This window comes from Artibeus jamaicensis, unplaced genomic scaffold, assembly GCF_021234435.1.
Source record: "Artibeus jamaicensis isolate MK-2021 breed Jamaican fruit bat unplaced genomic scaffold, CSHL_Jam_final contig_519, whole genome shotgun sequence".
Taxonomy (NCBI): domain Eukaryota; kingdom Metazoa; phylum Chordata; class Mammalia; order Chiroptera; family Phyllostomidae; genus Artibeus; species Artibeus jamaicensis.
In genome coordinates this window covers 55,287,680-55,315,526 of record NW_026521871.1, presented here as the reverse complement: position 1 = coordinate 55,315,526, position 27,847 = coordinate 55,287,680, and the positions used below count along the sequence as shown (strand labels likewise).

Below are 27,847 nucleotides of genomic sequence, written 5' to 3'. Positions count from 1 at the left end.
CCACAGCCTTCCTGTCACCTGGCACGGTTCTCCCTGGTCGGGGCCTACTGGAGGAAGTGTGGGAAGGGCAGCCAGCAGGGCAAGCCGTAGGGAAACGTGGTCAGAGCGGTTCCCTCCCCCGCGCCACTCCCGGCCCTCTCCCTCAGAGGGGCAGCAGGAAGTGAGGATAAAGGGCTGGGGTGGGAGGCGGGAACGGGTGGGAGGGGGATGGGGTTTATCAAGTCGCCGGCAGGCTGCCCAGTGGGCTGGAGAGGCTCATCCCGAGAACCAGGGCGGCCTCTCACCTACGGGCCGACAGACTCCCACGCAGGTGAGTCCAGCGCAGACCACGCGTCTGTGCCTCCCGTATCGGCGCTCGCAGCAGCGCTCTCTGCCTCTCCCCTATTGCTTGCGGGCCGGGAGAACGGCTGGCGGTGCAGATACCCGACCTTCGCTGAGCCCAGCACCTCAAGGCCCTCAAGGGGAGAGGATCTAGGAAAAGGCAAGGAAGTCTCGCCCCAGCTCAGCTGCAAGTCCGCTCCCCAGGGGGTGAGGCTCGCGGAGAAGGTAAAGAACGCTCAGGATTCCCGGTTGAGGCCCGGGGGAGCCCCTGTGGCGGGGCCAGCATTCTCCCCGGTTCCCACCAGGAACTTCTGCAAGAGTGGCAGCCTCCTCAGGGTTCAAAGGAAGTCTTGGGGATCCCACAGCCCCACCCCGAGACTGGGCAGGAGGGGACGGGAGCCCAGGAGCTGGCCTGTTCCTAGATCGGGAGTGGGGGTGCCCTACCCTCAAGGCTGGCTTGGCCTTACCGGCCCTCAGTCGGCCGGTCAAGCTGAGACCAACAGCTCATGTTGCCAAGGCAACCACTGCCTCGGACCAACCCAGAAAGGGCTAAGAGGCGGGTGCTCTGCCCCGTTCCCGGTCAAGCAGGGGGCGGGGCTCCCCTTCAGACCTTGGATAAAGGAGGGCCCCGACCTGTAAAGGTCTAATGTGGTGGGAGGCTGGAGGTCGGTACTGGTTACCGTCCCGCTTTCCACACCGAGGGAGCCCCAGAACTGGGGGCTTCACTCAGAGGTGCAGAGCCCCATCTAACCAAGGCCTCGGGGGCCCACAGCACCTCCTCGCGGCTGAGCCGGGGAGTACCACCTACTTTATTCCCTCGCTGATCCCAGTTCTTTGGCTGTCCCTTTAAGGGGCTGGCCGCGCTGCGGAAGGAATGTACCACGGGCTGCAGGCTGCGGGGGGGCGGTAAACTCGGGCTGGCTGGCGCTCGTAGCTGGGCTCCAGAAGAAGTCCTCGATCAAAGGGGCCTCGCGGTCCCAGATGAGTGGCCACGTTCCTCGGCGGAGGATCTGGGGACTCTGAAGCCCAAAACACGGCATTGGCAGCGCGAAAATGGGGGCACACCTTCCCGCCACGGTCGTAAGTCCTGCTCCGGGCCCGCCTCCGCGCTGGATTCTTAAAGAGCCCTGGGACCCGGGGGCGGAGCCAGCAGAGGCGCCGAGCTGGGGCCGTGCCTGGGCGAGCGGCCGGAGTGGGCTGGGCTGGGCCAGGGATGGCGGTGGCTATGGCGCGGGTCCCGGCGGTACCCAGCGCGAGGTGAGGGCAGGCAGTGCAAGCCTGGCGGCTCTCTCCCCACGGGCTGAGTTCCGAACCCCCAGGGGAGCGGTTCAGGGACCCCCCCCACACACCGGGCTGGGCTCAGACCCCACGTGCGGGGCGGGGGCGGGGTCCCGCACAAAGGCCAGGCGGAGGGAGCTCTACCCCGACCCCCCTGGCGGCAGTCGCGCGCATTCCCTGTGGCTGTGGAAGGAAGGGCCGGTCTGTCGGCGCCGCCGTGGGAGGTCCGCTGTCCCTTTGTCCTCGCGGGGCCTCCACCAAGCTTGGTAGAGTGTCTGCACTGGGGACAAAGTCCTGACAGCCTCCCACTTCTGCCAGGCGGGTGTTACACAGATACCAGCTCCGTGGCTGCCCCCTCAGCTTGCTAGCCGCTTCAGGAGCTGTGCCCTGCCTTAACGCAAATGCTGTCCTTTCTCTGGACCAAGAGTTTTTCGCCGGGTACACAGTGGGTTTTGGGTTCTGGGCTCTCTGAAACAGTGGGTGTGTTGGATGGCATGCGGGCAGGTGTGTGTCTCTAGGCAGCGAGCCACTTGTCGCTAAATTCGTCCAAATCTCGGAGGGATCATAGACCTAACAGGTCCTCTTGTAGCTATGGGCCACCTGCTCAGAAAAGAGACCTATGCTCCCGCAGTGAGTTCCCAGGGTGTCTTGCCTGCTCCTCGGTGGCCTGTGGTCTCAGACCTGTAACAGCCATGTACCAGAGTCTGAAGAGCCCTGGGCACAGTGCCCCACCAACATAGGCTTTGGGAGTGTGGAAGGGTTTGGGGTTGGCACCTCCAGGATTCTCTAGACTGATTTGCACTCTCCACCCTTCTCTCAGTTCCTGAGCTGGTGCCAGGCAGGTGACACTGTCTTCCTGTAGCCCCCAGCATGTGGGCAGGCCTGAGCCCCGCTGGCACACTGGCCCTGGTGTTGATGGCATGGGCCACGGAGCTCAAGCCCACAGCGCCACCCATCTTCACGGGACGGCCCTTTGTGGTAGCGTGGGATGTGCCCACACAAGACTGCGGGCCACGCCTCAAGGTGCCACTGGACCGAGAGGAGAAAGCCTTCGATGTGAAGGCCTCACCTAATGAGGGTTTCGTGAACCAGAACATCACCATCTTCTACCGGGACCGGCTGGGCCTGTATCCACACTTCGATTCCGCAGGGAAGCCTGTGCATGGTGGTGTGCCACAGAACGTCAGCTCTTGCGCACACCGGAAGATGATGCAGGACCACATTGAGCACTACATTCGTAGACAGGAACCTGCAGGGCTGGCGGTCATCGACTGGGAGGACTGGCGGCCTGTGTGGGTGCGCAACTGGCAGGACAAGGACGTGTACCGCAAGTCATCACGAGAGATGGTGGCCAGCCGCCACCCCGACTGGCCACCAGACCACATCATCAAGCAGGCGCAGTACGAGTTTGAGTTCGCTGCCCGGAAGTTCATGCTGGACACGCTGCACTTCGTCAAGGCAGTTCGACCTCAGCACCTCTGGGGCTTCTACCTCTTCCCTGACTGTTACAACCATGACTACGTGCAGAACCGGGATACCTACACGGGCCGCTGCCCGGATGTGGAGGTCTCCCGAAACGACCAGCTGGCCTGGCTGTGGGCCGAGAGCACGGCCCTCTTCCCTTCCGTGTACTTGGATGAGATACTCGCTTCCACTGCCCACGGCCGAAACTTTGTCAGCTTCCGTGTTCAGGAGGCCCTTCGCGTGGCTCGCACCCACCACGCCAGCCACGCCCTCCCAGTCTACGTCTTCACGCGGCCCACCTACAGCCGCACGCTCACAGGCCTTAGTGAGGTATGTGCCTCCCAGGGTCCTGCCTTCTTCCTGGAGAACCGCTGCTGCTCTACTTACCAGAGGGCTCCTGCCCCATACTGGACTTGCTGCTCTACATCCCCTCCCCTCTGTCACCTTGTGACAGGGTGGCTTCATTAGTTCCATTTTGCAGATTGGAAAAATAAGGCTCAGAAATGCTGAGAAATTTCCCCAAAGCTTGCCAGCAAATCTAGGACAGAGCAGGGACGTGGGCCCAGGCATTCTGACTTCGGAGTCTGTCTCGATGGATATATCCTGGGCTCCGGTGGGCCTTTGGCTTGAGAGACAGAGGCCCAAAGAGGGTGTGAAAGTGGCCTAAACACTTAAGAGAACGTGTAATGGAGCCTCTTCCCGGGATTGAGAAAGAGGGCTGGGCCAGGGGGTGGTCACCAAGTCCGAACAGGCTGGGACCTGCCTGCTCTGTCTGTCCTCCTTCCCTGTGGTCTCACTCCCCCCGTGACCGGCCCCTTCCCACACAGATGGATCTCATCTCCACCATTGGTGAGAGTGCTGCCTTGGGCGCGGCTGGTGTCATCCTCTGGGGCGATGCAGGGTTCACCACCAGCACGGTAAGTAAGACCCACCAGCCTCCTGGGACTGCAGAAAGAGGGTGAGTGTCGGGTGCCAACCTCAAGGTGAGCAGACCCAGTCTGCCCCTTGTCTGTCTCCCACCCAAGATATCCCTGGTCTTGACAGAGAAGACAAGGTCCCCTCCCTGGCCTGCCCTGTGGGCTGCAGCCTCTTCCCCCTCCCCCGTCGCTGCAGGAGCAGGGACTGTGAGGGCTCAGACACACGTGTGTGCATCAATTAAAGAAAGTGCAGTCACTGCATTGTGGACTCAGAGTTTCCACCCGGGTCTGGGCTGAGGCAGCTGACCTTGATTCCCGGCTTCTGCCCCCAGGAGACCTGCAAGTACCTCAAGGATTACCTGACTCAGCTGCTGATCCCCTACGTAGTCAACGTGTCCTGGGCTGCCCAGTATTGCAGCTGGGCCCAGTGCCATGGCCATGGGCGCTGCGTGCGCCGAGACCCCAGCTCTAGCACCTTCCTACACCTCAGTGCCAGCAGCTTCCGCCTCGTGCCTAGCCACGCACCTAGTGAGCCCCCACTGCGACCGGAGGGGGAGCTCAGCTGGGCCGACCAGGACCACCTGCAGAAGCACTTTCAATGCCAATGCTACTTGGGCTGGGGTGGCAAGCAGTGCCAGTGGGACCGTAGGCAGACAGCTGGAGGTGCAGGGGGTGCCTGGTCTGGGTCCCACCTCACTGGCTTGCTGCCTCTGTCTGCCATAGCCCTCACCTGGACTTTGTAGGGATCTCTCACCTGGCTTCCAGGCAAGCTGGCCTCTGCCACAAGCGTTCTGCCGGGCATATAGGAGCCTACAAGGGATGAGCGAATGAGTCCAGAGGGGGCAGAGCCCCTGGGATGCCCAGTAGGGTGTCCATACCAGCTCTCACCCCCTGTTCTAAGGGGGAGGGGCAGTCCCTGAGAAGCCCCTCCTCTCCGTGCCAGAGAGGAAGAGGGGTATGGCCGGGGAGTACCTGACCCTACTCCCCTGCCCCAGAATAGTTTATTATTATTATTATTATTATTATTATTTTGGGGTCTCTTTTGTAAATTAAATATAAAACAACTACTTCTGTGCTTGGACTGTCTGCACTTGGGCCAGGGCATGTGAGAGTGATTCCAGAGTCTTCCATGAGGTTTGAGCCCAGCTCTCTCCCTGTGAAATCCTCTGCTAGGGACTTCTTATCTGTAACCATGTTTGCTGGGACCCAAGGGCCTGGAGCTGCCCACTCTGCAGCTGGCCTGGCTGGAGCAGCAGCCGCTGGGTGTGGAGGGATGAACGCTAGCCCAATGCCAAGGACCTTGCGTTCTCCATATGGATTGGAATGCAGTTGAGCCCAACTTTCTGTGAGGGACGGGACTCTGCCACTCCTGCTGGCCCCTGAATACCCAGCTGGGCCAGTGCCAGCTGCCTCACCTTGCCCACCCAGGGAGAAAAGGGGAAGTGGGTGTTTGATCTTCCCTGGCCGGGCAAGCAGCCAGACCACCTCTCCCTGCTGTCCCGCAGGCCAGGGCGTCTCCTCCCAGCTTCCAAGGACGGTGGACTTCAGCCACACACACACCTCTCCCCTTCTGGGTCACAGTCCTCCACAGGGTATGGTTGGAGGAGGCCAGCAGGGGTTGGGGTCCGAATGTCGAGGTTCCGTCCCCATCCCACTGTAGACACATGATGGTGCAAGAGGGAGGCACCCAGAGTCTGGGAGCAGAGGCACCTTCCACGGTTAGCCCTGTCCTACCCACAGGAAAACGTGTGGCTGGTCCCCAGCTGTCCCAGAGAAAGGAAGAAGCAGACCAGCCCTGCCCTGCTTCCACCCCCACACACACCTGGAGATTACCCTGGGGGGGGCTCTGCCCCACCCCTCCACCTTCCTACTAGCACCTGGGCACCCCTGTTCTAGTCAGAGGTGACTCAGCCCTGCCCTCAAGTCACACCGGCTCTGGGGAGACAGGTTCAAGAAGCAGCCTGCTGGTGAGGAGGGCAGGCAAGCCACAGGGACACAGGAGGTCTCCTGGAGGAATCTCCACCAGGAGTTTGGGAGGCTTGGTGTGAGGGACAAAGCAGGGGCAGAGGCTGAAGGGAGCTGAACTCGCTGGGACGGTGGTAGTGCAAGGCTGGGAGCAGAGTGATGTCTGCATCAGGCAAGGCAGGCAGAGCAGCCTGCAGCAGGGCCTGCCGACCGCCCCCCGGCAGCGACTATCTGGCCTGTTTGATAAACCACACACACCTGCCAGTGCTGAGCTGGCTGCTAGGGACACATCCGTGAGCCCCACCAACAGTGGCCCCGGTCCCTGTCTGGGGATGGCAGTGTGGAGGGAAATGCCCAGTGGGCGTGAGGACCAATCCAGGTGCTGGGCCATGGAGAGTGCTCCGCCGAGGCACACTCAGGCAAGGTTCAGGGAGCAGAAGCGAGGCCCAGCAAGTCAAGCTCTACTTGCTGTACAGCCATCTCTCGTCCTTCTGGATGCTGATGGCAGAGAATGGAGGGAGAGAAGGGGCTGTGGGAGCACTGGGAGGGTGATGTCAGGTCACCTGGTGGAGAAGGGTGCTGGGTGGAAAGAGTGCCCTGGTACTCGTGGTGGGGGGAGGCCTGCCAGGGAGAAGATTCAGCTGCCGGTCAGTAGGCCAGGAGATGTTGGAACCATGGTAGGGAGTGCAGCTGTGCGCTGTCCCCCTGGACGTCTGTAGCCTCCCCGCACACAGGCAATTGGGGCACACCTGTGACCTCACCACACAGCTGGGACCTCTGCATACACGTAACCCCTGTGTACACAGCTCTGACCTCTCCAATACAAAGCCTGTGACCACCTCCCATCACTTCCCCAGGGGGACCTAGAAGACAGCCTTGGAGAAAGTGCAACTTGAGACAGCTGTCCTGTGGGTGGCTGTGGGGCAGGGGCAGGCGGGGGATGGGGACTGAGGTGACTCAGCGTCCTGAGGTATACATAACCAGAGAGAACAGGAAGGGCTGGACCACGAAGCTGGACTGACCTGTCAACAGCTGAGAAAGTACGTTCCTGAGAAGAATCAATTCTGTATTCTTAGCCTCTGCACTGGCCTGAGATGGTTAGATGTGTGGCCTGGACAGTGGACACCAAGGGGCCGGGTTGCTTCTGTTGCTCTGGGTATGTGAGTTGTTCAGGGGGCTGTCCAGACGGTTGTCTGGGGGTCTGAGGCATGTCCAGCACTTGATGCAGGACTGGAAAGCTCAAGAGCTTAGGTTGTCAGGCCAGTTAAAACATCTCTCCTCATGCCTCAACCTGCTTGATTTTAGTCATTTAACAGCTTGACTACAGTGACTCCATTTTACTTCGTCACTCTGTTCCTCAGACCCGACACACACCACTTGGACCCATCCGACCAGACCAACCGCAGAAGCGGGCCTGTGGTGGGGCCCTGGGGTGGGGGAGGGCCTCAGGCTCCCCGGCTGCTTCCTGCTGGCTGGCCATTACAGCGTCTCCCTTGGACTGAGGCCAGCGCGAGGATGCCAGCCTGCTGGTTGGCTGGATTGTGCCAGTTGCAGCACTAGGTCTCTGGGGGTACCAGGAGGTAGCAAGGAGCCTCAGGGAGAGGGGGTCCAGGGCTGCCTTGAGCCCAGAAGGCACTCTGGGACCCTGCTTTCTGGAGCGGCGCAGTGGCCACCACCTCTGTGGCCAGATCCTGTGCTTGGCTTACAGCTGATGCACCCATAGCACCCAGCACCCTGGACCCTTCTCTCCTTCAGCCCTGCCAGCTTCTCCATCGCAACCATCCTCCAGGATGTTTTGGGAGGACTGAACCCATATGGCAGCCAGCTGTGCCACTGCCCTGATGGCCACCGTGCTGGAGGGTCACCAGCTCCAGCTCAGACTGGGCTGGAGAGCTGGCCAGGCAGCAGTCTAACCTGCGCCAGGGATCTGATGGCTCCTAGCCCACCCTGGCGAGCAGGCCTGGGCCTGGCCCCTGGCAGGTCTCAGCCACTGGGTTCTGAATCAGCAAACAAGTGCAGCCGGGAAGGAGTGAATAAGCATGTAGTCACTGACACCCTGCACTGGGCCCCGTGGTCACACTGACGGTCTCACAGTCACGAGACCCCAGGGCCTCACTGTGCACACAGGCACACTCCAGGGGGTTTGTGCGGACGCCCAGGCAGTCACTACCTGGGGCTTCATGGTCACAGACCCAGCAAGGGGACCGAGGTGGCAGCACAGCCCTGACGCAGAGCCTCCCACGCACATGGGGCCCTGAAGTGGGACGACACCCAGTAGGCAGAGGGTGCAGGGCCACAGGACTTTCAAGGCCCATGACGGTTCTCATTTGAATTTCTTAATAAAATAAATATAAATAATGAGTATGTAATGGGTTCAGCCTGGATTTTATTTGTTTTTATGCCAACATAGTTGTAAAATATATTTTAAAATATTTTTTATTCAATCCCGTCAGGGCACAGACAAGAATCAATCAATGAATGCCTAAATAAGTGGAACAACGAATCAATGTTTCTCTTTCTCCTTTCCTCTCTCTCTAAAATCAACAAGTAAAATTTAAAAAAAATTTTTTTTTCCAAGGAAGAGTCCCACCCACAAAGGCAAAAATGCCCAGGGCCCCCAAAGGTCATAGTGCAGCCAAGTGGGGCAGGTGCACTCCCTGGGCATCAGTCCCAAGACACCCAGATTTCAGTACCACAGACAAGCCTGCCCAGCGGGGAGCCACGCAGACAGCCCCCACCCCACCCCAAATAAAGCCACAAAGCCCTGCCTCAGTGCTCACAGGGTGGGAGGGGTCAGTTCCGGCCCAGGCCCCACCCCTTACCAAGCGCTCTTGGCTAGGGTAGCGATGTGGCGGCTCTGGTGCCTGGCCCAGCCCTCCAGCGCAGGGCCCAACCCTCAGCCCGCCCCTAGACTGGGTGGGGTGACCCCCTACAAGAAAAGCTCTGAGTTACCGGCAGCAGCTTCTTCCTCCAAGAAACGGGTGCAGCTGGGGCCAGAGTTGAGGAACAAAGAATCTTGCTGAGTCCTGCCCAGGCCCTCACCCTGGGGTCAGGGAGTTTGGAGGGTAAGGCCCTGCAGCCCTGAGGTCAGCAGGGACAAGTGGGCAGACTGGAGGGTGTACAGGAGGGCTGGGCTGACTTGTCCTTGGTCACTGAGCATCCCCTCCTCCAATGGCTGGTCAGGATTCCTGAGAGAAGAGACAGGAAAGGCCTCCTATTAGGTCAACCTGGGGACCAGGGCCTGCCTCTCTGCCACTCCTCTCAAAACCAACGCCATGGCTTCTGTGGCCCTTGGGAAAGTGGGTGGGTGAGCCCAGGCCAGAGCAAGGCCGGTGGGAGACAAGGCAAAGGCCTAGCCCAAGAAGCACCCCCGACGTGCCCTCCAGGGACGGTGCTCCCTTCCATGCTTCACCTTTGCCCCCTGACCTCCCTGAACCCAGCCAGGCAGTGTTTACTTGAAGCCAGAGCAGGGGTGGATTAAGGAGCAGGGGTCAGAGAGTTCAAGATCCGCACTCAGCCCCACCTCCCCTGGACAGGTTTCCCTAGACCTGCCCTGTGCCATGGCAGCCTACCTTCTCCCCACCTGCGCCCTCCTCCTGACCTTACTCGGCACAGCCCAAGGCATCAGTGGCCCTGTGGTACCCAACCAGCCCTTCACCACCATCTGGAATGCAAACACCCAGGGATGCCTGGAGATGTACGGCGTGGACGTGGATGTCAGTGTCTTTGACGTGGTGGCCAACCCAGGGCAGACCTTCCTCGGCCCGGACGTGACCATTTTCTACAGCTCCCAGCTGGGCACCTACCCCTACTACACGGCTTCTGGGGAGCCAGTGTTCGGCGGCCTGCCCCAGAACGCCAGCCTGGACACTCACCTGGCCCGCACGTACCGGGACATCCTGGCTGCCATGCCTGCGTCTGACTTCTCAGGGCTAGCCGTCATTGACTGGGAGGCCTGGCGCCCACGCTGGGCCTTCAACTGGGACGCCAAAGACATTTACCGGCAGCGCTCACGGGAACTGGTACAGGGGCAGCACCCTGACTGGTCAGCTCCTCGTGTGGAGGCAGCAGCCCAGGACCAGTTCCAGAGGGCCGCGCAGGCCTGGATGGCGGGCACCCTCAAACTGGGGCAGGTACTGCGGCCTCGAGGCCTCTGGGGCTTCTATGGCTTCCCTGACTGCTACAATTATGACTTTCTAAGCCCCAACTACACTGGCGAGTGCCCAGCGGGTGTCCATGCCCAGAACGACCAACTGGGGTGGCTGTGGGGCCAGAGTCGTGCCCTCTACCCCAGCATCTACATTCCTGCAACACTGGAGGGCACAGGGAAGGCATGGATGTATGTGCGGCACCGAGTGGGTGAGGCATTCCGTGTGGCTGTGGGTGCTGGGGACCCCGGTCTGCCGGTGCTGCCCTATGTCCAGATCTTCTATGACATGACGAACCGCTTTCTGCCGCTGGTGAGTCTCCTTCTGCGCCCCTGCCCACCTTGTAGCCTACCTTGCTAGGCATTAGTCCCAGCAGCTGATGTCGCACAGCCTCCTGGCACTTTCACCCACTGGTTCTGTGAACACCCATTGTGTGCCAAGGTCTGTGCTAGGCACAGACTAGTCGGCATCCACCAGAGGGATGCAGTGCCCACCTGCATGGTACACACAGGCTGGATTGAGGAGGGGTTGGCCTCAGGCCACCAAGGCCAGAGCTGCCCCAGGCGGGAATTATGAATTATTGCTCTCATCCAGTGGTGTTACAGCAGTCAGCTGTGCGGAGGGCGGGAGAACCCACAGAGCTCTGCTGTCCCTTTCCCCAGGACGAGCTGGAGCACAGCCTGGGGGAGAGTGCAGCCCAGGGAGCAGCAGGAGTGGTGCTCTGGGTGAGCTGGGAGAACACGAAAACCAAGGTGAGCTCAGGCCCAGGGTTGGGGGTGGGGTAGAGATTGGCTGGGGAGACCCTGGCCCATTCTTTCTGCCCCTGCAGTCCAGGCCGGCCAGCAGGTGAGGGTCTCGATGCCCTAGGTGGGCCCATGCATGGCCATGGTGTCCCTGACACTCCCCCTCCTACCCAGGAATCATGCCAGGCCATCAAGGAGTATGTGGACACCACACTGGGGCCCTTCATCCTGAATGTGACCAGTGGGGCGCGTCTCTGCAGTCAAGCCCTGTGCTCAGGCCATGGCCGCTGTGCCCGGCACCCCAGCCATCCTGAGGCCCTCCTCATCCTCAACCCCACCAGCTTCTCCATTGAACTCACGCCTGGTGGCAGGTCCCTGACCCTACGAGGTGCCCTGTCACTTCAGGATAGAGAACAGATGGCAGTGGAGTTCCAATGTCACTGCTACCCTGGCTGGAGGGGAGCAAGGTGTGAGCAGCAGGGCACATGGTGACTGGCCACACACCAGGACGCACACACCGAGCACCACCCAGTGCACTCTGGACCTGGCCAAGGCTTTCTCAAGTATAGGCATAGCTGCACAAGTCACGGTCACAGTCCAGAGTGCACTCAGCCGCCATCAGGGAGTGTGTGCCTGCATATACACGCGTGGTTACAGACAAAGACAGTTGCATAAGGAGATCGAATCTCTGTCACCTACCCAGCAGGGTCAAAAGCATCACCTCCAGTGACACTGACTGAGCCAGTCTTTAAACTGCAGCACTGGCAAAAACTGACGTTCTCTGAGCGCCCACTCTTCACCAAGTCCTGTGCTAAGCATTTTAAGTAGACTAATGCATTCGGTCCTAACGTGACGCTGTGAGGACACTGAGCAACACGCAGGGAGGGAACACCCTTTGCCAACAGTTGCACAGCCAGACAATGGAGAAGCGAGATTTGGACCCAGGCTGTCTGGCTCTAAAGGTAGAGAGAGCCCTTTGGCTCCTACTGTGTTGACGGTAACCAGCCCTTCACACAACCTGAATCCGCTCAGAGGCACCAGCCCTGTAAGTAAAGTAGACATGATTCTTACTTCGAAGAGCTGTTTATTGAGCGCCTAAAACGTGCAGGCTCCGGGATCCAGAGGGCACAAGAAAGACTCCGCTCTCTCAAATCTGATCTCTGTCCGAGGGTGGCTGCTTCCCAGGGTGGGGCCCAAAGCTCAGGAGGAAGCTCCACTTGGCCTTTTCCATGCTTGGCGGAGACGGGAGGCCAGCGGGAGCTGAGACGAAGCGGCGCGGGGGCGAGATCAGTGTGAGCCCAGGGTGAGGCGGAAACCGAGCCAGCTGGAGGAAGGGCCTGCACCCGGCCCAGGCTGTGGCACGCTGCGCACGGGCTGGGGTTCCGTGAGCCGCACAGAGGCGGGACCTAAGCGGTGACGCGGGGAACCGGGTACTGGGCCTGTATGGGGAGGGGCGGGGCCAACGAGAAAGGGAGCCGACCTGGAGTCAGCTGTGGCGCACAACGAACACGGCCGGGCTCGTCACCAGAAGGCGGGGCAGAGGTGGGGCCATGGCGGAGGAGGAGCCTGCGTCGGGTCTGTGTTCAGTTGCATTGGCCGGTGGGCGGGGCCTGGCCGCCCCAGGAGACTGACCTAGAGGTGCGTCTCGAGCCGCGGCCGCTTCAGTGCGTCCGCCGCACCGCTAGGGGGCAGCGCAGACCGACGGAGGACTCCGAGCCAGCGTCTCCGAGCAAGATCCGGATCGGTGCGGAGCCTGCACCCCGAGCATCCTGGAGCCCGGCTTCAACATGTCAGTACCATCCCCTCCCCACGCGCGCTGTGTCAGTTCTTTTTGTCCCCAGTGCTCTGTCCGCCCCACATGATCTCCCTGTGTCTGTGGTTCCCTCCCAGAGCATGCCGAGACACACCCACCCAGAGTCAAGTTCCCGAAGCCCTGTACCCCCGAAAGTCCACGGTTTATGGCCCACTAGGAGGGAGGGGGAAACCGAGGCACAGGAGGGACGGTGCCGCCTGTCTCTGACAATCCAGGAACCCCGCCCACAGTGGGTTGGGTAGGTACTGAAGGGGTTAAACCCGCAGGGAAGCCTGGGGTTCCTGACCTAGAGGCAGAACCTGGGGCTTCCTCTCTCCTGGGCGAGGGGTGCGGCTGCTGCAGAAGTGGCAGATTGTAGGTGAGGGGCTTATAGCCTTCTAAATGGAATGTGGCGTGAGGGGAGGGGGCTGCCTGTTACTGACCAGCATGAAATTGGCCTCAAGCTTTGGGGTCCTTCCTGGGGAGGTGGGGAAGGGGAGCCAGGACGTTCCCTCTGGTGAAAAGGTGAGTAGAATGGTGCGGCTCAGCGCCTCCCCCACCCCCAACTGCCAGAAATTCCCCCAGCACAGACCCTCCTGCCAGCAGGGCTTGGAGCAGCATGGGCAAACAATGGGGTTTGAGTGCAGGAGGTCTGGGCCCCCAACCTGGTGGCCGTTGGATCCCCCGTGGATGCAGGAAGGAAGCTGTGGTCCTTATCTATGGTGGCTATGAAACTCAGGCCAGTGGGGAACCAGGCTTGCAGGAGTGGCACTGCTGTTAGTGCTGCTGGGGCTCCGTTGGAAGGGACAGTTGGGTTCCTGCCCAATTAGCTAAATGTCCTGAGAGAGGGGGAGGTGTGATGCCATTGCTGGCTTTGAAGAGGGAGAGGGGCCCACGAGCCAAAGAAAACAGGTGGTCTCTAGAAGCTGGAGAAAAGGTGAGGAAATGGATTTTTACCTAGAGCCCCCTGAAGGATCAACCCCACAAAACCTTGATTTTAGCCCAGTGAGACTCATTTCAGATCATCGTCCTCCCGAACTATGAAAATAATAAGTTCATTATTGTAAGCACTAAAAAAAAAGTGCCATATCGAGGGGGCCATGGATTGTGTGTCCCAGGCAGGGAAGATGGTCCAGGGAGGTCAAACAGCCTGTTGAGTTGGGTGAGTGGCGCTCCAGGATCAGTTAAGTGGTGGGCATGGCCCACGTGGTTAAAAAGGGTGACCTTTTAATTTTAGGAATTTAGGAAAGGGAGGAATAGAGGAGCTCCTGGGGACAGCCGTGTTGCCTCCAAAGGGAGCCTCGGTGGGTTTAAGCAGGGGCCACTGTGTCTGGTTTGCATGTTCTGTGATAGCCAGCCAGCTGCGATGGTGTAGGACTGGGTCCCCTGTCCTGAGGAGGACACATCTGTGGCCAGAGCAGGCTGGGGCCAGGGCTTTTGGGTTCTGCCCCAGCTTTTAGCCCTCAGCCTCCATTCAGTGTGGGGGAGGACACCCCAAACCCACTGGGTGGAGCTGATCCTGAGTACCAGCCCAGCTGAGCTCACTCTGGATCCTGCCTGCCAGCTAGAGTTGACCCTGAGCTCCAACCTGGCCAAGCTGACCCAGGATCCTACACACCAGCCAGAGCTGACCCTGAGCCCCAGGCTAGCTGAGCTGACCCCGGGTCCTGCATGCCATCCAGAGATGACCCTCAGTCGTGGCTCGACTGAGCTGACCTTGGATCCTGCGCTCCAGCCAGAGGAGACCCCCACCCCCAGCCTGGCTGAGCTGACCCTGGAGCCTGTGCACCACCGACCCGAGCTCCTGGATGCCTGTGCCGACCTCATCAACGAGCAGTGGCCCCGCAGCCACGCCTCCCGCTTGCACTCCTTGGGCCAGTCCTCAGACAACTTCCCCCTCTGCCTGATGCTGCTGAGTCCCCACCCTGTGCCAGGGAAAGCTCCCATTGTGGTGGGACATGCCCGCCTGTCACGGGTGCTAGACAGGCCCCAGAGCCTCCTAGTGGAGACGGTGGTGGTGGCCCGGGCCCTGAGGGGCCGTGGCTTTGGCCGCTGCCTCATGGAGGGCCTCGAGGTCTTTGCTCGGGCCCGGGGCTTCCGCCGGTTACACCTCACCACCCATGACCAGCTGCACTTCTATGCCCACCTTGGCTACCAGCTGGGCGAGCCTGTCCAGGGCCTGGTCTTCACCAGCCAACGGCTGCCCACCACTCTGCTCAGTGCCTTCCCCAGGGCCCCTTCCCCATGGCCACCCTCCAAGACCCCTAGCCTGACTGCCCAAGCTGCCTCAAGAGCCCCCAAAGGGCCACCATTGCCACCACCCCCTCCGCTGCCTAAGCCCTTGACCACCTCACCCCGCCCTCCACAAAGCCCACTAGAGACACAGTACCATGACTTGAGAGGACGCCCCATATTTTGGATGGAGAAGGACATCTGAGGGCCACCTAAGGCAAGGCACTGTCTTTCTGGTTCAGTGGACTCCCCAGGGCAGTCCCAGCCTCAGCCCACTGGCCCCTGGGGGCAGCTCTAGCTTGGCCAGGTCTCGAGTGCCAGTGGGGCTGGTGATGGTTTCCTCCCTGGCTGTAGCTCTGACCTGTCTGTGTGGCTGAATAAAGGCTTCTGTCGGGTGTAGCTATGACAGTTTATTTGCTGACTCCCACCCAGCCTCATCTGAGGTCCCCTATCCCTGCAAGAGCCCCCCGATCCACCTTGGCTCTGGGGCCATGGATGGCAGGACACCTGCCCTTTGCCCTTATCACTTTGCCAGGCCCAGGAGAAAGGGCGTTTCTTCTCTTCCACATTCACTCACTACTCACACCCACCATTTGCTGTATACCTATTGTGTGTCAGGCCCTGGACTGGGCACAAGCAATGGGGAATGAGAGCAACAGATAGGACCTTGACCTGGGGGATAAGCGGAGAGGGCGATGGACAGGAATGCTATGGCAGGGTCTGTGCTGGGACTGGGAGCCCCAGCGCCCTCTGCCCGGAGATCCAGGAGGCCTCCCAGGGGAGGGGACATCACAGTGGAGACCTAAGTGCTGAGAGGAGGCAGGGTGGGGGCTGAGTATTCTTGGGGTAGGAAAGCAGGTGGGCAGAGGAAAGAAGGGGACTTACAAAAGCTGTGGGTGGGGGAGGTGTCAGAGATGAAGGATGAGGGAGGGGAGCGGTGCAGGCCAGCTTAGGGTGTGGCTGTGCTGAGAGGACTGTGGGAGCCCTGGGGACCATGCTTTCCCCACCCCCTTGTGGACAGGAGCCTGGGAAGTTTTCCCAGCTTTCCCTGCTAGGTGGAAGGTATGGCCTTGGTCTCTAAGCTCACACCCTCTCTCCTGCAGGTTTCCATTCCTGGGGCGTGACCATGCAGCTAGGCGAGGCTCTGGTGCTGGGGGTGGCCCTATGCCTAGGGTGTTGCCACCCCCTACTGTGGGCCCCTGACCGCCCCTTCTCCGTGCTGTGGAACGTGCCCTCAGCACGCTGTAGAGCCCGCTTCGGTGTGCACCTGCCACTGGACGCCCTGGGCATCATAGCCAACCGTGCCCAGCGTTTCCGTGGCCAGAACATCACTATCTTCTACAAAAACCAGCTAGGCTTCTATCCCTACTTTGGACCCAGGGGCACAGCTCACAATGGAGGCATCCCTCAAGCAGTGCTCCTTGACCACCACCTGGCACAAGCTGCTTACCAGATCCACCGCAGCCTGGGAACTGGCTTCACTGGCCTGGCAGTGCTGGACTGGGAAGAATGGTGCCCACTCTGGGCTGGGAACTGGGGCCGCCACCGAGCCTACCAGGATGCCTCGTGGGCTTGGGCACAGCGGGTATTCCCCCATCTGGACCCCCAGGAGCAGCTCCTCAAGGCCCGAGCTGGCTTTGAACAAGCAGCCCGTGCCCTGATGGAGGGCACACTGCGGCTGGGCCAGGCACTGCAGCCCCGTGGGCTCTGGGGTTTCTATCGCTTCCCGGCCTGTGGCAATGGCTGGCATGGTGTGGGTTCCAATTATACGGGCCACTGCCATGCAGCCACCCGTGCCCGCAATACCCAGCTGCACTGGCTCTGGGCTGCCTCCAGTGCCCTCTTCCCCAGCATCTACCTGCCACCCAGGCTGCCACCTGCTCACCGACAGGCATTTGTCCGACACCGCCTGGAGGAGGCCTTCCGAGTGGCCTGCGCTGGGCACCTACACCCCCTGCCTGTCTTGGCCTACACCCGTCTCACGTACCAGAGCTCTGGCAGGTTCCTTTCCCAGGTGAGGGAAAGCTGATCTCCAGTGGGAGACATGGCCCTGGCCTAGGAAGGTCTAAGGGGACAATCTTGCCCACGGGGACCTGGTGGGGAGGCCCTCGTCTATCTCAGAGGGGAGGCGGTCCTATCCTGGAGCATATGACACAGTGCAGCTCTGCCCTGGAAACCTGGAAGATCTTGGGGAAGGTGAGGCTTGGCTTTTGGTGCCCCGATCTCAGGAGACGTTGTCTGAGTGGAGGGCCTGAGAGGCCACTCAGGGGCTTAGTGCCACAGGGCCCTCCTATAGAGGTGAAATCAGGTCATGGCAATGAGCCAGGGAAGTGTCTGGAAAGTGGAGATAGGCCCAGATGGATCTGGCCAGCTCAGCTTTGGCTTAGCAGCTCTCTGCCTCCAGGATGACCTTGTGCAGACCATCGGTGTCAGTGCAGCACTGGGGGCCGCCGGCGTGGTGCTCTGGGGAGACCTGAGCATCTCCAGCTCTGAGGTGAACACGGCCCCCTCCGGCCTGCCACGCAGCCCATGTTGGGGGTCCCAGGGTAGGGGAGGGACCACGTCAGGGCCATGGAGCAAGCACACTCATACATCCCTCCCTTTTCCTCAGGAGAAGTGCTGGCATCTTCGTGACTACCTGGTGGGCACCCTGGGCCCCTATGTGATTAATGTGACCAGAGCAGCCATAGCCTGCAGTCAGCAGTGGTGCCATGGCCATGGGCGCTGTGTCCGGCAAGATCCAGGACAGCTGGAAGCCTTTCTGCACCTGCAGCCAGATGGCAGCCCTGGAGCTTGGGAGTCCTTCCGCTGCAGCTGCTACTGGGGCTGGGCAGGCCCCACCTGTCAGGAGCCCAGGCCTGAGCCTGGGGCCTGAAGAAACAGCATGAAGCCAGGATACCTGCTGCTACCCTCTGGTCCCTGCTGCCTTTCCCAGTCCTTGAGGGTTCTGTCCCACTTTGTTCTCTTCAGCTTAGACAGTCCTTCCATCCAACGCCCTGCTTCCCATGGGTCCCTGGGGAGAGGAAGGTGTCAGAAGGAAACCTTTACACGTTTAAAACCAGAGGCTCTCTGAGATCACCTGATCCTTCCTAAAAAGGAAGCCGTCCCAGGGAGAGAGAGAGACAATGTTCCAGATGGTTAGGGTTGCCAATGCAGGGCTCTGTTCCTACATGTCACTGGGTCCACAGAGAGGTAGAAGGAGACCTGTCCAAGGGCAGGTGGACCTCAGGATCTTGGCTAAGGTCTGTACGCGCTTAAACTGTTGTCTGTACTTTGCTTTCATCATAAAGTTACTTTTTCTTTCATTGCCTGAGATTTGGCTGTTCACCATGTCATCGCAAACCCCTTGCTCATGCAGTAGCGTGTCCGGCTGCCAGTACCCAGAGATGTGGCTCCTGCATGGTGGGCAGCTCAGCTTCAGAGTTAACAATCGTGCGTGTGTGCATGCTGGGGGTGTGGGGAAAGACTGAGCATTGTGGGTGCATAGTTCAGCTAGAGTGTCGTGGGTTTAAGGGTCACGGGAGTAGACTACAATTCCCGAGGTGCCCTGCGCCCAGCGATAATCTGCGCGCGCAGCCTCCTGGGAATAGTAGTTCTGGCCGCGTGGCTGTGAGTCTGAATGGAGTGGCCAGGAACTCGCCTTCCCGGCAACCTGTCTAGTGGGGCGGGGAGCTTCGACCGGTTTGTCAGGGCGGGCACCTAGCGAAGATGGTGGTGCTCGCGGCGTGTGGCTCCCGTCGCTTGCCCAAGTCTCAGCTCAGTGCACCAGCCGGCGTTTCGCTGGTCTGGAGCCCCAGCCCGCCGGGTCCCTGACCCTGCGCCCCCTCGCGACAGATTCCCGGTATGCCCCGCGCTCATAAGGGCAGCGCGCCCCGAAAGGGCAGCCAGCGCGGCAGAGGTGGTAAGTGTGGACGCTGGACAACTGGTGAACGGCGAGCAAAGGACTTTGCGTGGGTCCCTGTCGGTGTCCCTGAGGGTCCTGGATGGGAACTCCTGCCTGGATCAGCTTGGCGCCGCTTCTCGCAACTCCCCCGCGGCAGGCACGTGCCCCAGCAGACAGCGGCCACGTGTGCGCAGAACTTCAGCACGCTCGCTGCTCGCGCGTCCGGAGCCTGCGCTCCTGACCCTGACCCGGTGGGCACCTCCCGGACTTGGTTTTCCCAAGGCCCCTTCGCCCCAGTTGTCTGCTTTGGCAGACAGATTCCCCCAGGACAAAGTAGGAAGCTCGCCCCCTTCCCGATCCCTAATTCTTTCTCGGACTGGACTAGGAGGTTCTTGGGAGGCCTGGGGGAAAACTGAAGGGAGAGGGCGACAGGTAAACTACAGGATATCCGCCCTGGTGGACCTGGCCCCAGAGGGTGGATGAGAGCCCTGGAACCTGAGACAGCCCTGAGACTCTTATCAGCGTACACCAGTGTCCTACTGTAGTAAACACATATGTTTACTTTGCAGGGATCAGGGCCTGCTAGACACAGCTGAGACCTGGCCACCGCCCTAATGGGGTTTGGGTAGGGGGACATCTAAGAGGGTAGTGATAGTCCACAAGGACTGGTTGTGGGGGGAAAAGTGCTCAGAGTGGTGTCACCTCCAGATTTAGGAACCAAGGAAGCCTCAAGGTTGGGGCTTCTGAGTGGGTCTGAAAAGGTGGAGAGAAGAGAGCCACAGGGAGTGAATGCATTGTGCTAACACCTGGCATCTGGAGGGGTCATGCCACATGGGCAAATAAGGGAAGGCTGGGCTGCTTTGGCTGGTAGGGCAGTGAGAAAAGAGATGAGTGGAGGCCTGTATGGGTGCTGAACTTTGTCCAGAGCAGTCATGGAGCAGGTAGTTCCTGAGAAATAGGACCATCCTGGTGACCAGAAGCCATTTTGGGCTCAGCTGTGGCAGCAGCCCTGGCCAAAGCAGAAGCCACGCACAGCAGCGTTCAGTTCTGCTGCGCCTGACGCTAGCCCGTGTTTGCGGATTTTCAGGGCAGTCGGGGCCACTCCCCAGGGGCAGGAGGAAGCTTTGTGCTCTTTCATCCAGGGCTGAAGGCCAGGGATGGACCGAGGGGAGCTCAGAAGACTGTAGGCTTGAGGCCTGAGGCATCCACCTACATCCACTGGGAACTAGGCCTCTGCCCACAGGGCAGATGGGTGACCTGGTGACCTTGTCCTTCCACAGGAAAGCCATAACTAGTCTTGTATTTAGTCATTGTTCACTTGCCTTATCCAAAAAGGTACTCTTCTCTGTTTTGCAGAGAAACTGAGGCTTTGAAGGGTAGGCATAGCTGGGTGTACCCCTGTTAAAATGTACAGCTGGGATATGAACCCCAGGTCTGTCTGACTCTCTTAAGTCTCTGACTCTTGTGCTGGCTATTTGAAGGCATAATCTGGGCGGTAGCTGAGCTGCCCCAGGATCTGCCTGGGTTTGCTCCCACTACAGACCGGGTGGCAGGCCTACGTGGGGCCTGTGCAGCCCCTTCTGCCCCTTCCTGGCTCTCTGTCTCCTCCTTAAAGCTCTGGTCTCAGGAAGGCTCTGTTCGCCAAGCCTGCCAGGTTTTCCCGGGCTGGGCCTGGTGCCACATGCTCTCCAACACGTAGGCCTTGCTCCCTCTTGCGTGCTTCCTGGCTCAGTGTTCTTTGCATCAGCCCTTGTGCCTCCCACGTCAGCCTTGGTTTTCTCATCTCTGAGAGGGGGCAGCATCTGTCTGGTGGGGCCGTGAGGCAGGGTGAGACACCTGCAGCCATCACTCCTCAGTGGAGGCAGGCCAAGTGCCCCATTTCACCCCCCAGGTGCCCGGAGCAGCAGTGCCCAAGCTGACTCAGGCTCCAGTGAGGATGAGGCAGCCAGCGAGGCCCGCAGCACCACCAGTGACTGCCCCAGCCTTCTTAGCACCGTGGCCGAGGACAGCCCTGGTGAGAGCGGTTTGGCAGGGACTCAGTGGGGGCTCTGTGGCCCAGGGTAAGGAGCAGGGCTGACCAGCTGGCCTTGCAGGGGGGGATGCCGTGGATGAGCAGGGCCAGCAGGAGGACCTTGAGGAGAAGTTGAAGGAGTATGTGGATTGCCTCACAGATAAGAGGTACCCCTGACTGCCAGCTAAGCCCTGCAACCCTGTCCCTGCTCAGCCCATGCCAGATGTGACCCAGGTCAGGCTGGCTCACAGGACACCCTCCTCTTCATCCCCCAGTGCCAAGATCCGGCAAGGTGCTCTTGAGAACTTGCGGCTGGTCCTGGCGTCCCGCCTGCTCCCCGACTTCCTGCTGGAGCGCAGCCTTACGCTGGCTGATGCCTTGGAAAAGTGCCTCAAAAAAGGTTGGCTGTGGGACACATGGGGGACCTGAAATGGCCCACGGCTCACCTTTGCATGTCGGCTGACTGAAAAGCACCCCCGCAGGGAAGGGCGAGGAGCAGGCCCTGGCCGCCGCCGTGCTGGGCCTGCTCTGCGTGCAGCTGGGCCCTGGCCCCAAGGGTGAGGAGCTGTTCCATGGCCTGCAGCCCCTCCTGATCTCCGTGCTTAGTGACAGCACAGCCAGCCCCACTGCCCGGCTCCACGTGAGTTTTCCGTGCTCCGTGCCACCCTCCCCTCTGCCAGTCCCTAAGCAGAGAGGTGGGTTCCAACCGCCTCCAGGCTCCCTTGCTCTGAGGGTCAGCCCCCATGGCTGGGAACCAAGGCTCAGCCTCTGACCGTCACCTGGCTTTGTCGTCCCAACAGTGTGCTTCCGCTCTGGGCTTGGGCTGCTACGTGGCTGCTGCTGATGTCCAGGTAAGTGGCCTTCGGTCACAGGTAATAGAGCACCTAGGCCCTAGCTCTGCCCCTGAGCCCCTCCCCCACCTCCCTGTGCCCCTAGGACCTGCTCTTTTGCCTCACCTGCTTGGAAGGCATTTTCAGCCAGTCCTGCAGCGTGGATGGCTCCACAGCCCCTGCCAGCCTGCATGGCCTGTTCTGCGCTGCCCTGCAAGCCTGGGCATTGCTCCTTACCATCTGCCCCAGCACCCACATCAGCCACATCCTTGACAGGTAGGGGTGACTGCCACAGGGGACCATAGGGAACGCTGAAGGGGTCCCTAGCCCACACATGTAGCTCAGCTTGGCTCCTCCCCAGGCAGCTGCCTCGGCTACCCCAGCTCTTGTCCAGTGAAACTGTGAACCTGCGGATCGCTGCTGGCGAGACTATCGCGCTGCTTTTCGAGCTCGCCCGGGACCTTGAGGTGTGAGGGAGGTGGTGCCTGCCGACCCCACGTGCCCATCCCAGGCTGGATACAGGGGATGCCCCAGAAAACAGGGCAGCCTTGGGTCACTGTACATGGAAGTAGCCCCCATATAGATGTAGGTACTAGGAACTGTATTGGGGGCCCCAAGCTGGGGAGGGGAGTGTCTGGCTGAGAAGGGATTCCAGGGGGCCAGGCAGAGGAGAAAATGACTAACTCAGTGAAAGGACGGGCTCAGGCCACCCCACGCTGAGAGCCAGCAGGGCTCATGAGGCCACCGCCATCCCCGCCACAGGAGGACTTTGTTTACGAGGACATGGATGCCCTCTGCAGCGTCCTGCGCAGCCTGGCCACCGACAGCAACAAGTACCGTGCCAAAGCCGACCGCCGGCGGCAGCGCTGCACTTTCCGGGCTGTGCTGCACTCTGTCGAGGTGCGTGTGAGGATGCCTGTGTCCTGGCCAGAGTGTGTCCCCGGGCACGGCCACCAAGCCCAGCTCTGTGGGCCCCTCTACTCTGCAGGGCAGCGAGTGTGAGGAGGAGACAGTCCGCTTCGGCCTCGAGGTGCTCTACGTGGACAGCTGGGCCCGGCGCCGGGTTTACACTGCCTTTAAGGACGTGCTGGGCTCGGGCATGCACCACCACCTCCAGGTGGGAAGGCCGGCGGGGCGGGGTCCCCGCTCGGGTGCTTCAGACGGCCTGGGCTCACTGCCCTCTTTGCCCCCAGAACAACGAGCTCCTCCGTGACATCTTTGGCTTGGGCCCCGTGCTGGTGCTGGACGCCACGGCCCTGAAGGCCTGCAAGCTGTCCCGGTTTGAGAAGGTCTGCACCCTCGGGCGCCTGTATTCTCCCTCCACTCCGCCGCCCAGGGGTCCGGAGCTCGGCGGGAGTGGAGGAGAAGCCCAGGCCTCCCCTCCCAGCCCCCCAGCTCATCGCTCTCTGCTCCCATTCCAGCACCTGTACAATGCCGCTGCCTTCAAAGCACGGACCAAGGCTCGTAGCCGAGTGCGGGACAAGCGGGCAGATATCCTGTGAGACGGGACCCGCCGAAGAGGAGACTGCCCCCACCCTTGCCCGTATTTTTAACAGGAGACAGTGCACTGGTGCCTGCCAGAAATTGTCACTTTATTTTTTTAATGACTAAACCAAAAAGACCTTGGGGTGGGTGGCTGGAGGCCAGGCCACTTGGTGTCCCGGCCCTCCACCCCCACACTCGGCCACTGTGGTCTCTGCCTGCCCTGTCTCAGTGGGGCAGGCAGTCGGAAGGTCATCGATTCCTTTCTCAGGCCTTGCTCCCCAGGGATGAACCACTTCCTTGGGGGGGGTGACATCTGGACAAATGTCACAACAGGTGGGGAGGTGAGGCTATCTGGAATGGATTTCTGTGCTAATTTTTAAAGAATATTAGAGATAATTAAACTGAGTGCTCAGCCTTCTGTGGCCCTGGCTCCTGGGTGTCACTGCCTGCCCTTCCTCCCTGCACCCCACCCCAAGCCTGGGCCCCGATTGTTCTTCCCAATTCTATCTCACCCTTGCCCTCCAAGAGTCTCTCCAGATGGCCCTGGGGAGGGGCCATCTAATCACAGTCTGGCCTGTCTTTGAGAGTTGAGGCTACACCCCCCGCCAGGAGACTTGGCAAAGCTTGGGTGACGGGTGGGGCAGATATTTCTAGACTTCTGAGCTGCTATCTGGGGGATGCCAAAGAGGGCAGACAGGCCACGGGAGGGCCCGGGAGGCTGGTGTCACTTCCTCTTGACCTTGGGCCACCCAAAACAGAGCCTTGGCCCCTGGAGGCTTGGCTAGGCTTGGCCCGAAGAAGCGAGGAGAAACAGCAGCTGTGGAGTCGGGTCAGGTTTACACAAAAACCTCACCAAGGAAGTAGTGTGGAGCAGCAGTGGGAGAGGAGGAACCTGTCAGTGGCCACTTCATTCCCCGGCGCACACACCCCCAGACTCCGGGTCTGAGCGGCAACTCAGCTGGGTGCTCGGGCCTCGCTGGAGTTGAGCCTCCGCAGCTGGCTGAGGCTGGCTAGCCGGAGTCTGAGCAGCGTCTCCTCCTGCTTGTGCAGTGTGTGGGCCAGCATGTGTAGGGACTCGCTCTGCAGCACTGTGGACAGGCAGCGGGGGTGGGGGTTACCAGGCTCTGCGCCCATCCAGCTCAGCGCCACAGGGTGCCGTGGGCACCCACCCCCCTTCACTGCCTTGGCCGCTGCAGTTGCTCCCTTCAGCCACACAGGGGCCTCCCAGTCCCGCCTCTTTGCCCTTGATTCCCCCTGGCTTTGCGCCCCCATACCACTCAAGTAGACAGCCAGGATGGCGAGTGCCAGGCAGGTGAACACCAGCAATGCAAGCAGCAGCAGGAACCCCCCACGGCTGGGCACGGGGCTGCAGCCAGGCTGGGCACACAGCGATGGTGGCAAGATGCCCAGCAGCTCGTCCCACGGCTGTGCCTCCTCGGCCAGGTAGGAGTGCAGTGAGCCTGTGGGGAAAGAGGGGCATCAGGGTGGCAGTGGGTGCACCTGCTTTCCTTTCCTCCCCATACACCCACCCGCTCCCCTGCCCCCTGACCTCCGCTGTGTAGGTCGCTGATGGAATCCACCTGGTGCAGACGCACCTCCTGCACATGGTTGGGGGCCAGCGGTGCCCTGTTCCTCTGGCTCGTCGGTGCCATGGTGTCTGCTGGGGCAGCACAGAGTCGGTTTAACCAGTGGGTCACCCCCTCCCTTCTAGGTGGCTTACAGAGGCAGTATGGGCTCAGAGGAGATGGGGACAGGGCATCTCAGGAATGACCCTTGATTTTGGAGCCAGGACAACCCTGGGACCCTATAGGCCTGGTTCACCCACAGCAGCAGGAGGTCCACTTGGCTCGTTCACATTTGTTTCCATCCAAGCATCTCCGGGACTTTCAGGTAGGTATTCCTCTGCTTGCTCATTTCTAGAGAAGAGTGTCAGCTTCAAAGGAATAAACCCTCAGCGCATGGAGTTCATTCCTGCGTCTTCCGCTGTCAGTTTTCCTTGCAGACCCAGGGAGTGAGCCATCAGGCCAGAGCCTGGTGCTCTCTGGTCCCCAGCGAAAGCAGCCTGTGCTAGCCAGCGCTGCCTCTCCCTCCTGGCCTTGGCTCTGTGTTCTTCAACACGCCCAGCGTGATTCTGCTGTTTTCACTCAGAATCACAGTGGGAGACCTGCTTTTGTTATCACACTGTCTCTCAGCCCTCCTTCAGGCCTCCCTTTGAAGCTGCCTGGGCGTTTAGGTTATTTCCAGTTCCCTTCTGAAACTAACAACCCCTAGAAAAGGACATGCATCGTTGAGGATGGGGTTTTCTCTCAATTTCACAATAGTTAATAAGGACAGATTCCCAGAAGCAGAATTGCTAGATCAAAAAAGCAGGGACTTTCTTTTTAACCTGGTCGCATAGCTCAGTTGGTTAGAGCATCGCCTAGACCCACCAATGGTGCAGGTTTGATCTCTGCTCAGGGCACATATAAGAAGCAACCAATGGCCCTGGTTGGTGTGGCTCAGTGGCCTGAGAGCCTGCCTGGGAACCAAAGGGTCTCCAGTTTGATTCCCATCGGGGCACATGCCTGGGTTGTGGGCCAGGTTCCCAGTGGGGGTCATGCTAGAGGCAACCGATGATGTTTCTCTCACACATCGATGTTTCCCTCCCTCTCTTTCTGCCTCCCTTACAATCTATCTAAAATAAGTTTTTAAAAAGACTTAAAATTTCATTTATTTTTCTCAGAAAGGGGAAGGGGGGGAGAAAGAGGGAAACATCAGTGTGTGAAAGCTACATCAAATCAGTTGTTTTGCACAAACTTCCAGCTGGAGACCAGCCCACAACCCAGGGATGTGTCCTGACTCGGAATTGAACCGACAACCTTCTGGTTCGCAGGCTGGTGCTCAATCCACTGAGCTACACCAGCCAGGGATGTGGGGATATGTCTCGAAAGGGGCTAAGGTGAGTGGGCTCTGGGCCTGTCACTGTGAACAATAACTCTGCCTTCCCCTCTGCCGGACACTGCCCCCGGACGTGCTCAGGAGGGAAAAAGGCTGTTCCTGTCATGTCTGGGCGGTGCGTTGGGGTCGTGTTGAACTCCCTCTTTGCACTTGGCTGTGCTTTGCCCGCAGTTTCTAAGTTGGACTCAGATTCTGTTTGCTCCCAGAGAAACACACAGTGAATCTCATTGTTAATTAAGACCCCAAGAGGAGATAACCTTCCCCCACCACCATCACCAGGGGCGGGGCCACTCCTACAGTGTAAAATATTTTTAAATTAAATCTATCGAGGTGACGTTGGTGAATAAGATTACGTAGGTCTCAAGTGTCCATTTCTATGACACACCATCTGTATATCACATTGTGTGCCCACCACCCGAAGCTAAATCCTCTTCCGTCACCATGTATTTGCCCCCCTAAAGCATTGAAAATGTGATGGGGAGAGTCGACCAGGTGAGCCAGGATGGACCCGAGGAGCAATGCACCTGCAGCTTCCTGGGTCCCCGCTCCGGCCCCTCCGAGCCTCCAGATTTCTTGCTTGTGGTGGCGCCATGCTAATCTCTGTATCGTTCCGATTTTAGTAGATGTGCCCCCAAAGTGAGCACAACTTTGTTTCCCATCACCATTTATCCCCCATAGACCTTCCATCTCCACCAACCCCCCACCACCGCCATCAAAGTCTTAACTAACCATTCGTCTGACCAGCCAAGGGACCCCAACCTTTAGCCAGTTGGGGCCACCTAGGCCCAAGTTGGAGGAAGCTGGAGGCCTACCCCCTGGCAGTCCCTGGGGGTGCAACCTCTGCCCGCCCCCATCCCAGGTTCCTCCCTGAAGAAAGAGCTGAACTGGCCAGGCAGCTGCCTGACTCACACCCACTTGGCCACAGTGGGGTGGTTCCCCTGGTGTCCCCTGCAGGGGGAGCAGGCAGGGCCTGAGGAGAGGGCCTCCGGGCATGGTGGGCCTTCCATCTACAGGGTGCAGGTCCCATTACTGGAGCTGGTGACCGATGAGTAGCTACTTATGAAAGTGAAGTCAGTGCGATGGGGTGGGTTTCTCCCTGGCCCACAGGGTCAGTTCTGGGGCCTTGCCCCACCTCAGTCATCTCCTACCTTCTTGGGTCTCCTCAGGCATGATGCGGGTGGGCAGTCAGCAGGCCTGAGGTCAGTGCCCAGCCGCAGGACAGGATGGAGGCAGCGGTGGCCCCTCTGAGAAACTGGGGAAGGTCTGGCCACCTCCCAGCCTGGGCCCAAAATAGGCCTGCGCTCAGCCCACTGGGCTATATTTAGAGGGGACAGCTCTCAGCCATGGGAAGAGGCGGAGTGACCCACATGGGCCAGGCTGGACTATTGACCTGGTGATGGAAGTCAGGCCAGGGCGTACCTCCACTGGGGCACGTGCCCAGGGCTTTCCTGGGGAGCCCCGCCACCTCCCACATACACACAGGCCTTGGTATCTTCAGACAAGCTGCACCCGGCAGCAGTACCCCATGGGCAGCCCAGGCGTGCAGGGGCCCCATGCATCTCCACTTCTCCGTGTCCCAAGACCCTTGCCCGCAGCTGGTCGCCTTGCCATGCAAATGTGGGGTAAGCACCCACCACCGTGTGACCCGCTGGCACCAGGGATTGAGGGTAATGGACCACTGGAGCCTGGTGACCTCCAGGGCTCAGAGAGACCTAAAAGGGGGCAGATATTCCTGTATATGCAGGCACCTGTGCTGGTCTGTGGGCGGACCTTGGCCGAAACTTCTATTACTAAGCCTACAACTGGGTGTAAAGGACGGCCCCTCCCTGACCTCAGCTTTG

General features: G+C 60.0%; 6 protein-coding genes across 22 annotated transcripts; 5 read left to right on the top strand and 1 right to left on the bottom strand.

Annotated features, from left to right (window-relative positions):
- The first annotated feature begins 215 nt into the window (after positions 1-215).
- HYAL2 (hyaluronidase 2) lies at positions 216-5,053 on the top strand. Of its 5 annotated transcripts, XM_053668958.1 has the most exons (5): positions 1,459-1,578; positions 1,918-2,037; positions 2,420-3,393; positions 3,891-3,980; positions 4,313-5,053. In XM_053668958.1, exons 3-5 carry the CDS (start codon positions 2,470-2,472, stop codon positions 4,721-4,723), a joined length of 1,425 nt encoding a protein of 474 aa, XP_053524933.1. In that variant the 5' UTR covers positions 1,459-1,578; positions 1,918-2,037; positions 2,420-2,469; the 3' UTR covers positions 4,724-5,053. The 5 variants fall into 5 exon arrangements, with proteins under 5 accessions (XP_036984467.2, XP_036984470.2, XP_036984471.2 ...); XM_037128572.2 differs by lacking the exons at positions 1,459-1,578; positions 1,918-2,037 and adding an exon at positions 216-310; XM_037128575.2 differs by lacking the exons at positions 1,459-1,578; positions 1,918-2,037 and adding an exon at positions 334-546.
- Positions 5,054-8,921: 3,868 nt separating this feature from the next.
- HYAL1 (hyaluronidase 1) lies at positions 8,922-14,287 on the top strand. Of its 7 annotated transcripts, XM_037128507.2 has the most exons (6): positions 8,922-9,010; positions 9,482-10,405; positions 10,756-10,845; positions 12,522-12,625; positions 13,866-13,932; positions 14,197-14,217. In XM_037128507.2, the coding sequence occupies exons 2-6, from the start codon at positions 9,506-9,508 to the stop codon at positions 14,200-14,202; spliced, it is 1,167 nt and encodes a 388-aa protein (XP_036984402.2). In that variant the 5' UTR covers positions 8,922-9,010; positions 9,482-9,505; the 3' UTR covers positions 14,203-14,217. The 7 variants fall into 7 exon arrangements, with proteins under 7 accessions (XP_036984402.2, XP_036984401.2, XP_036984397.2 ...); XM_037128506.2 differs by lacking the exon at positions 13,866-13,932 and having other exon boundaries at positions 14,197-14,287; XM_037128502.2 differs by lacking the exons at positions 12,522-12,625; positions 13,866-13,932 and adding an exon at positions 12,727-12,887 and having other exon boundaries at positions 14,197-14,281.
- HYAL3 (hyaluronidase 3) lies at positions 12,545-17,832 on the top strand. 4 transcript variants are annotated; one of them, XM_037128510.2, is made up of 4 exons: positions 12,545-12,625; positions 15,964-16,874; positions 17,265-17,354; positions 17,472-17,832. In XM_037128510.2, exons 2-4 carry the CDS (start codon positions 15,987-15,989, stop codon positions 17,733-17,735), a joined length of 1,242 nt encoding a protein of 413 aa, XP_036984405.2. In that variant the 5' UTR covers positions 12,545-12,625; positions 15,964-15,986; the 3' UTR covers positions 17,736-17,832. The 4 variants fall into 4 exon arrangements, with proteins under 4 accessions (XP_036984405.2, XP_036984406.2, XP_036984407.2 ...); XM_037128511.2 differs by lacking the exon at positions 12,545-12,625 and adding an exon at positions 12,809-12,887; XM_037128512.2 differs by lacking the exon at positions 12,545-12,625 and adding an exon at positions 12,895-13,007.
- Positions 14,313-15,259, top strand: NAA80 (N-alpha-acetyltransferase 80, NatH catalytic subunit). Its single transcript, XM_037128513.2, has one exon. It carries the CDS (start codon positions 14,313-14,315, stop codon positions 15,063-15,065), a length of 753 nt encoding a protein of 250 aa, XP_036984408.2. The 3' UTR covers positions 15,066-15,259.
- A 702-nt stretch (positions 17,833-18,534) lies between the features above and the next one.
- On the top strand, positions 18,535-23,487 carry IFRD2 (interferon related developmental regulator 2). The gene is made up of 12 exons (XM_037128445.2): positions 18,535-18,761; positions 20,635-20,757; positions 20,837-20,921; positions 21,030-21,154; positions 21,237-21,394; positions 21,555-21,605; positions 21,691-21,860; positions 21,946-22,051; positions 22,347-22,484; positions 22,573-22,701; positions 22,778-22,873; positions 23,006-23,487. Exons 1-12 carry the CDS (start codon positions 18,704-18,706, stop codon positions 23,084-23,086), a joined length of 1,320 nt encoding a protein of 439 aa, XP_036984340.2. The 5' UTR covers positions 18,535-18,703; the 3' UTR covers positions 23,087-23,487.
- Positions 23,156-27,292, bottom strand: LSMEM2 (leucine rich single-pass membrane protein 2). Of its 4 annotated transcripts, none has more exons than XM_037128446.2 (4): positions 27,155-27,292; positions 24,619-24,729; positions 24,344-24,529; positions 23,156-24,157 (listed from the first exon to the last, which is right to left on the bottom strand). In XM_037128446.2, the coding sequence occupies exons 1-4, from the start codon at positions 27,174-27,176 to the stop codon at positions 24,024-24,026; spliced, it is 453 nt and encodes a 150-aa protein (XP_036984341.2). In that variant the 5' UTR covers positions 27,177-27,292; the 3' UTR covers positions 23,156-24,023. The 4 variants fall into 4 exon arrangements, with proteins under 4 accessions (XP_036984341.2, XP_036984342.2, XP_053524935.1 ...); XM_037128447.2 differs by having other exon boundaries at positions 24,619-24,726; XM_053668960.1 differs by lacking the exon at positions 27,155-27,292 and adding an exon at positions 24,895-26,959.
- Positions 27,293-27,847: the final 555 nt, after the last annotated feature.

Coding starts and splice junctions, on each gene's coding strand:
- HYAL1 (XM_037128501.2), top strand. CDS start 9,506: ATGGCAGCCTACCTTCTCCCCACCTGCGCCCTCCTCCTGACCTTACTC. Junction 10,406..10,755: donor CGAACCGCTTTCTGCCGCTG/GTGAGTCTCCTT, acceptor CCCTTTCCCCAG/GACGAGCTGGAGCACAGCCT. Junction 10,846..11,010: donor GGGAGAACACGAAAACCAAG/GTGAGCTCAGGC, acceptor CCTCCTACCCAG/GAATCATGCCAGGCCATCAA.
- LSMEM2 (XM_037128446.2), bottom strand. CDS start 27,176: ATGCCTGAGGAGACCCAAGAAG. Junction 24,730..27,154: donor GCCTGAGGAGACCCAAGAAG/GTAGGAGATGAC, acceptor GTGCTGCCCCAG/CAGACACCATGGCACCGACG. Junction 24,530..24,618: donor CAGCGACCTACACAGCGGAG/GTCAGGGGGCAG, acceptor CTTTCCCCACAG/GCTCACTGCACTCCTACCTG.
- IFRD2 (XM_037128445.2), top strand. CDS start 18,704: ATGCCCCGCGCTCATAAGGGCAGCGCGCCCCGAAAGGGCAGCCAGCGC. Junction 21,155..21,236: donor GGAAAAGTGCCTCAAAAAAG/GTTGGCTGTGGG, acceptor GCACCCCCGCAG/GGAAGGGCGAGGAGCAGGCC. Junction 21,606..21,690: donor TGGCTGCTGCTGATGTCCAG/GTAAGTGGCCTT, acceptor CTGTGCCCCTAG/GACCTGCTCTTTTGCCTCAC.
- NAA80 (XM_037128513.2), top strand. CDS start 14,313: ATGACCCTCAGTCGTGGCTCGACTGAGCTGACCTTGGATCCTGCGCTC.
- HYAL2 (XM_037128572.2), top strand. CDS start 2,470: ATGTGGGCAGGCCTGAGCCCCGCTGGCACACTGGCCCTGGTGTTGATG. Junction 3,394..3,890: donor CGCTCACAGGCCTTAGTGAG/GTATGTGCCTCC, acceptor CTTCCCACACAG/ATGGATCTCATCTCCACCAT. Junction 3,981..4,312: donor CAGGGTTCACCACCAGCACG/GTAAGTAAGACC, acceptor TTCTGCCCCCAG/GAGACCTGCAAGTACCTCAA.
- HYAL3 (XM_037128510.2), top strand. CDS start 15,987: ATGCAGCTAGGCGAGGCTCTGGTGCTGGGGGTGGCCCTATGCCTAGGG. Junction 16,875..17,264: donor CTGGCAGGTTCCTTTCCCAG/GTGAGGGAAAGC, acceptor CTCTGCCTCCAG/GATGACCTTGTGCAGACCAT. Junction 17,355..17,471: donor TGAGCATCTCCAGCTCTGAG/GTGAACACGGCC, acceptor CCTTTTCCTCAG/GAGAAGTGCTGGCATCTTCG.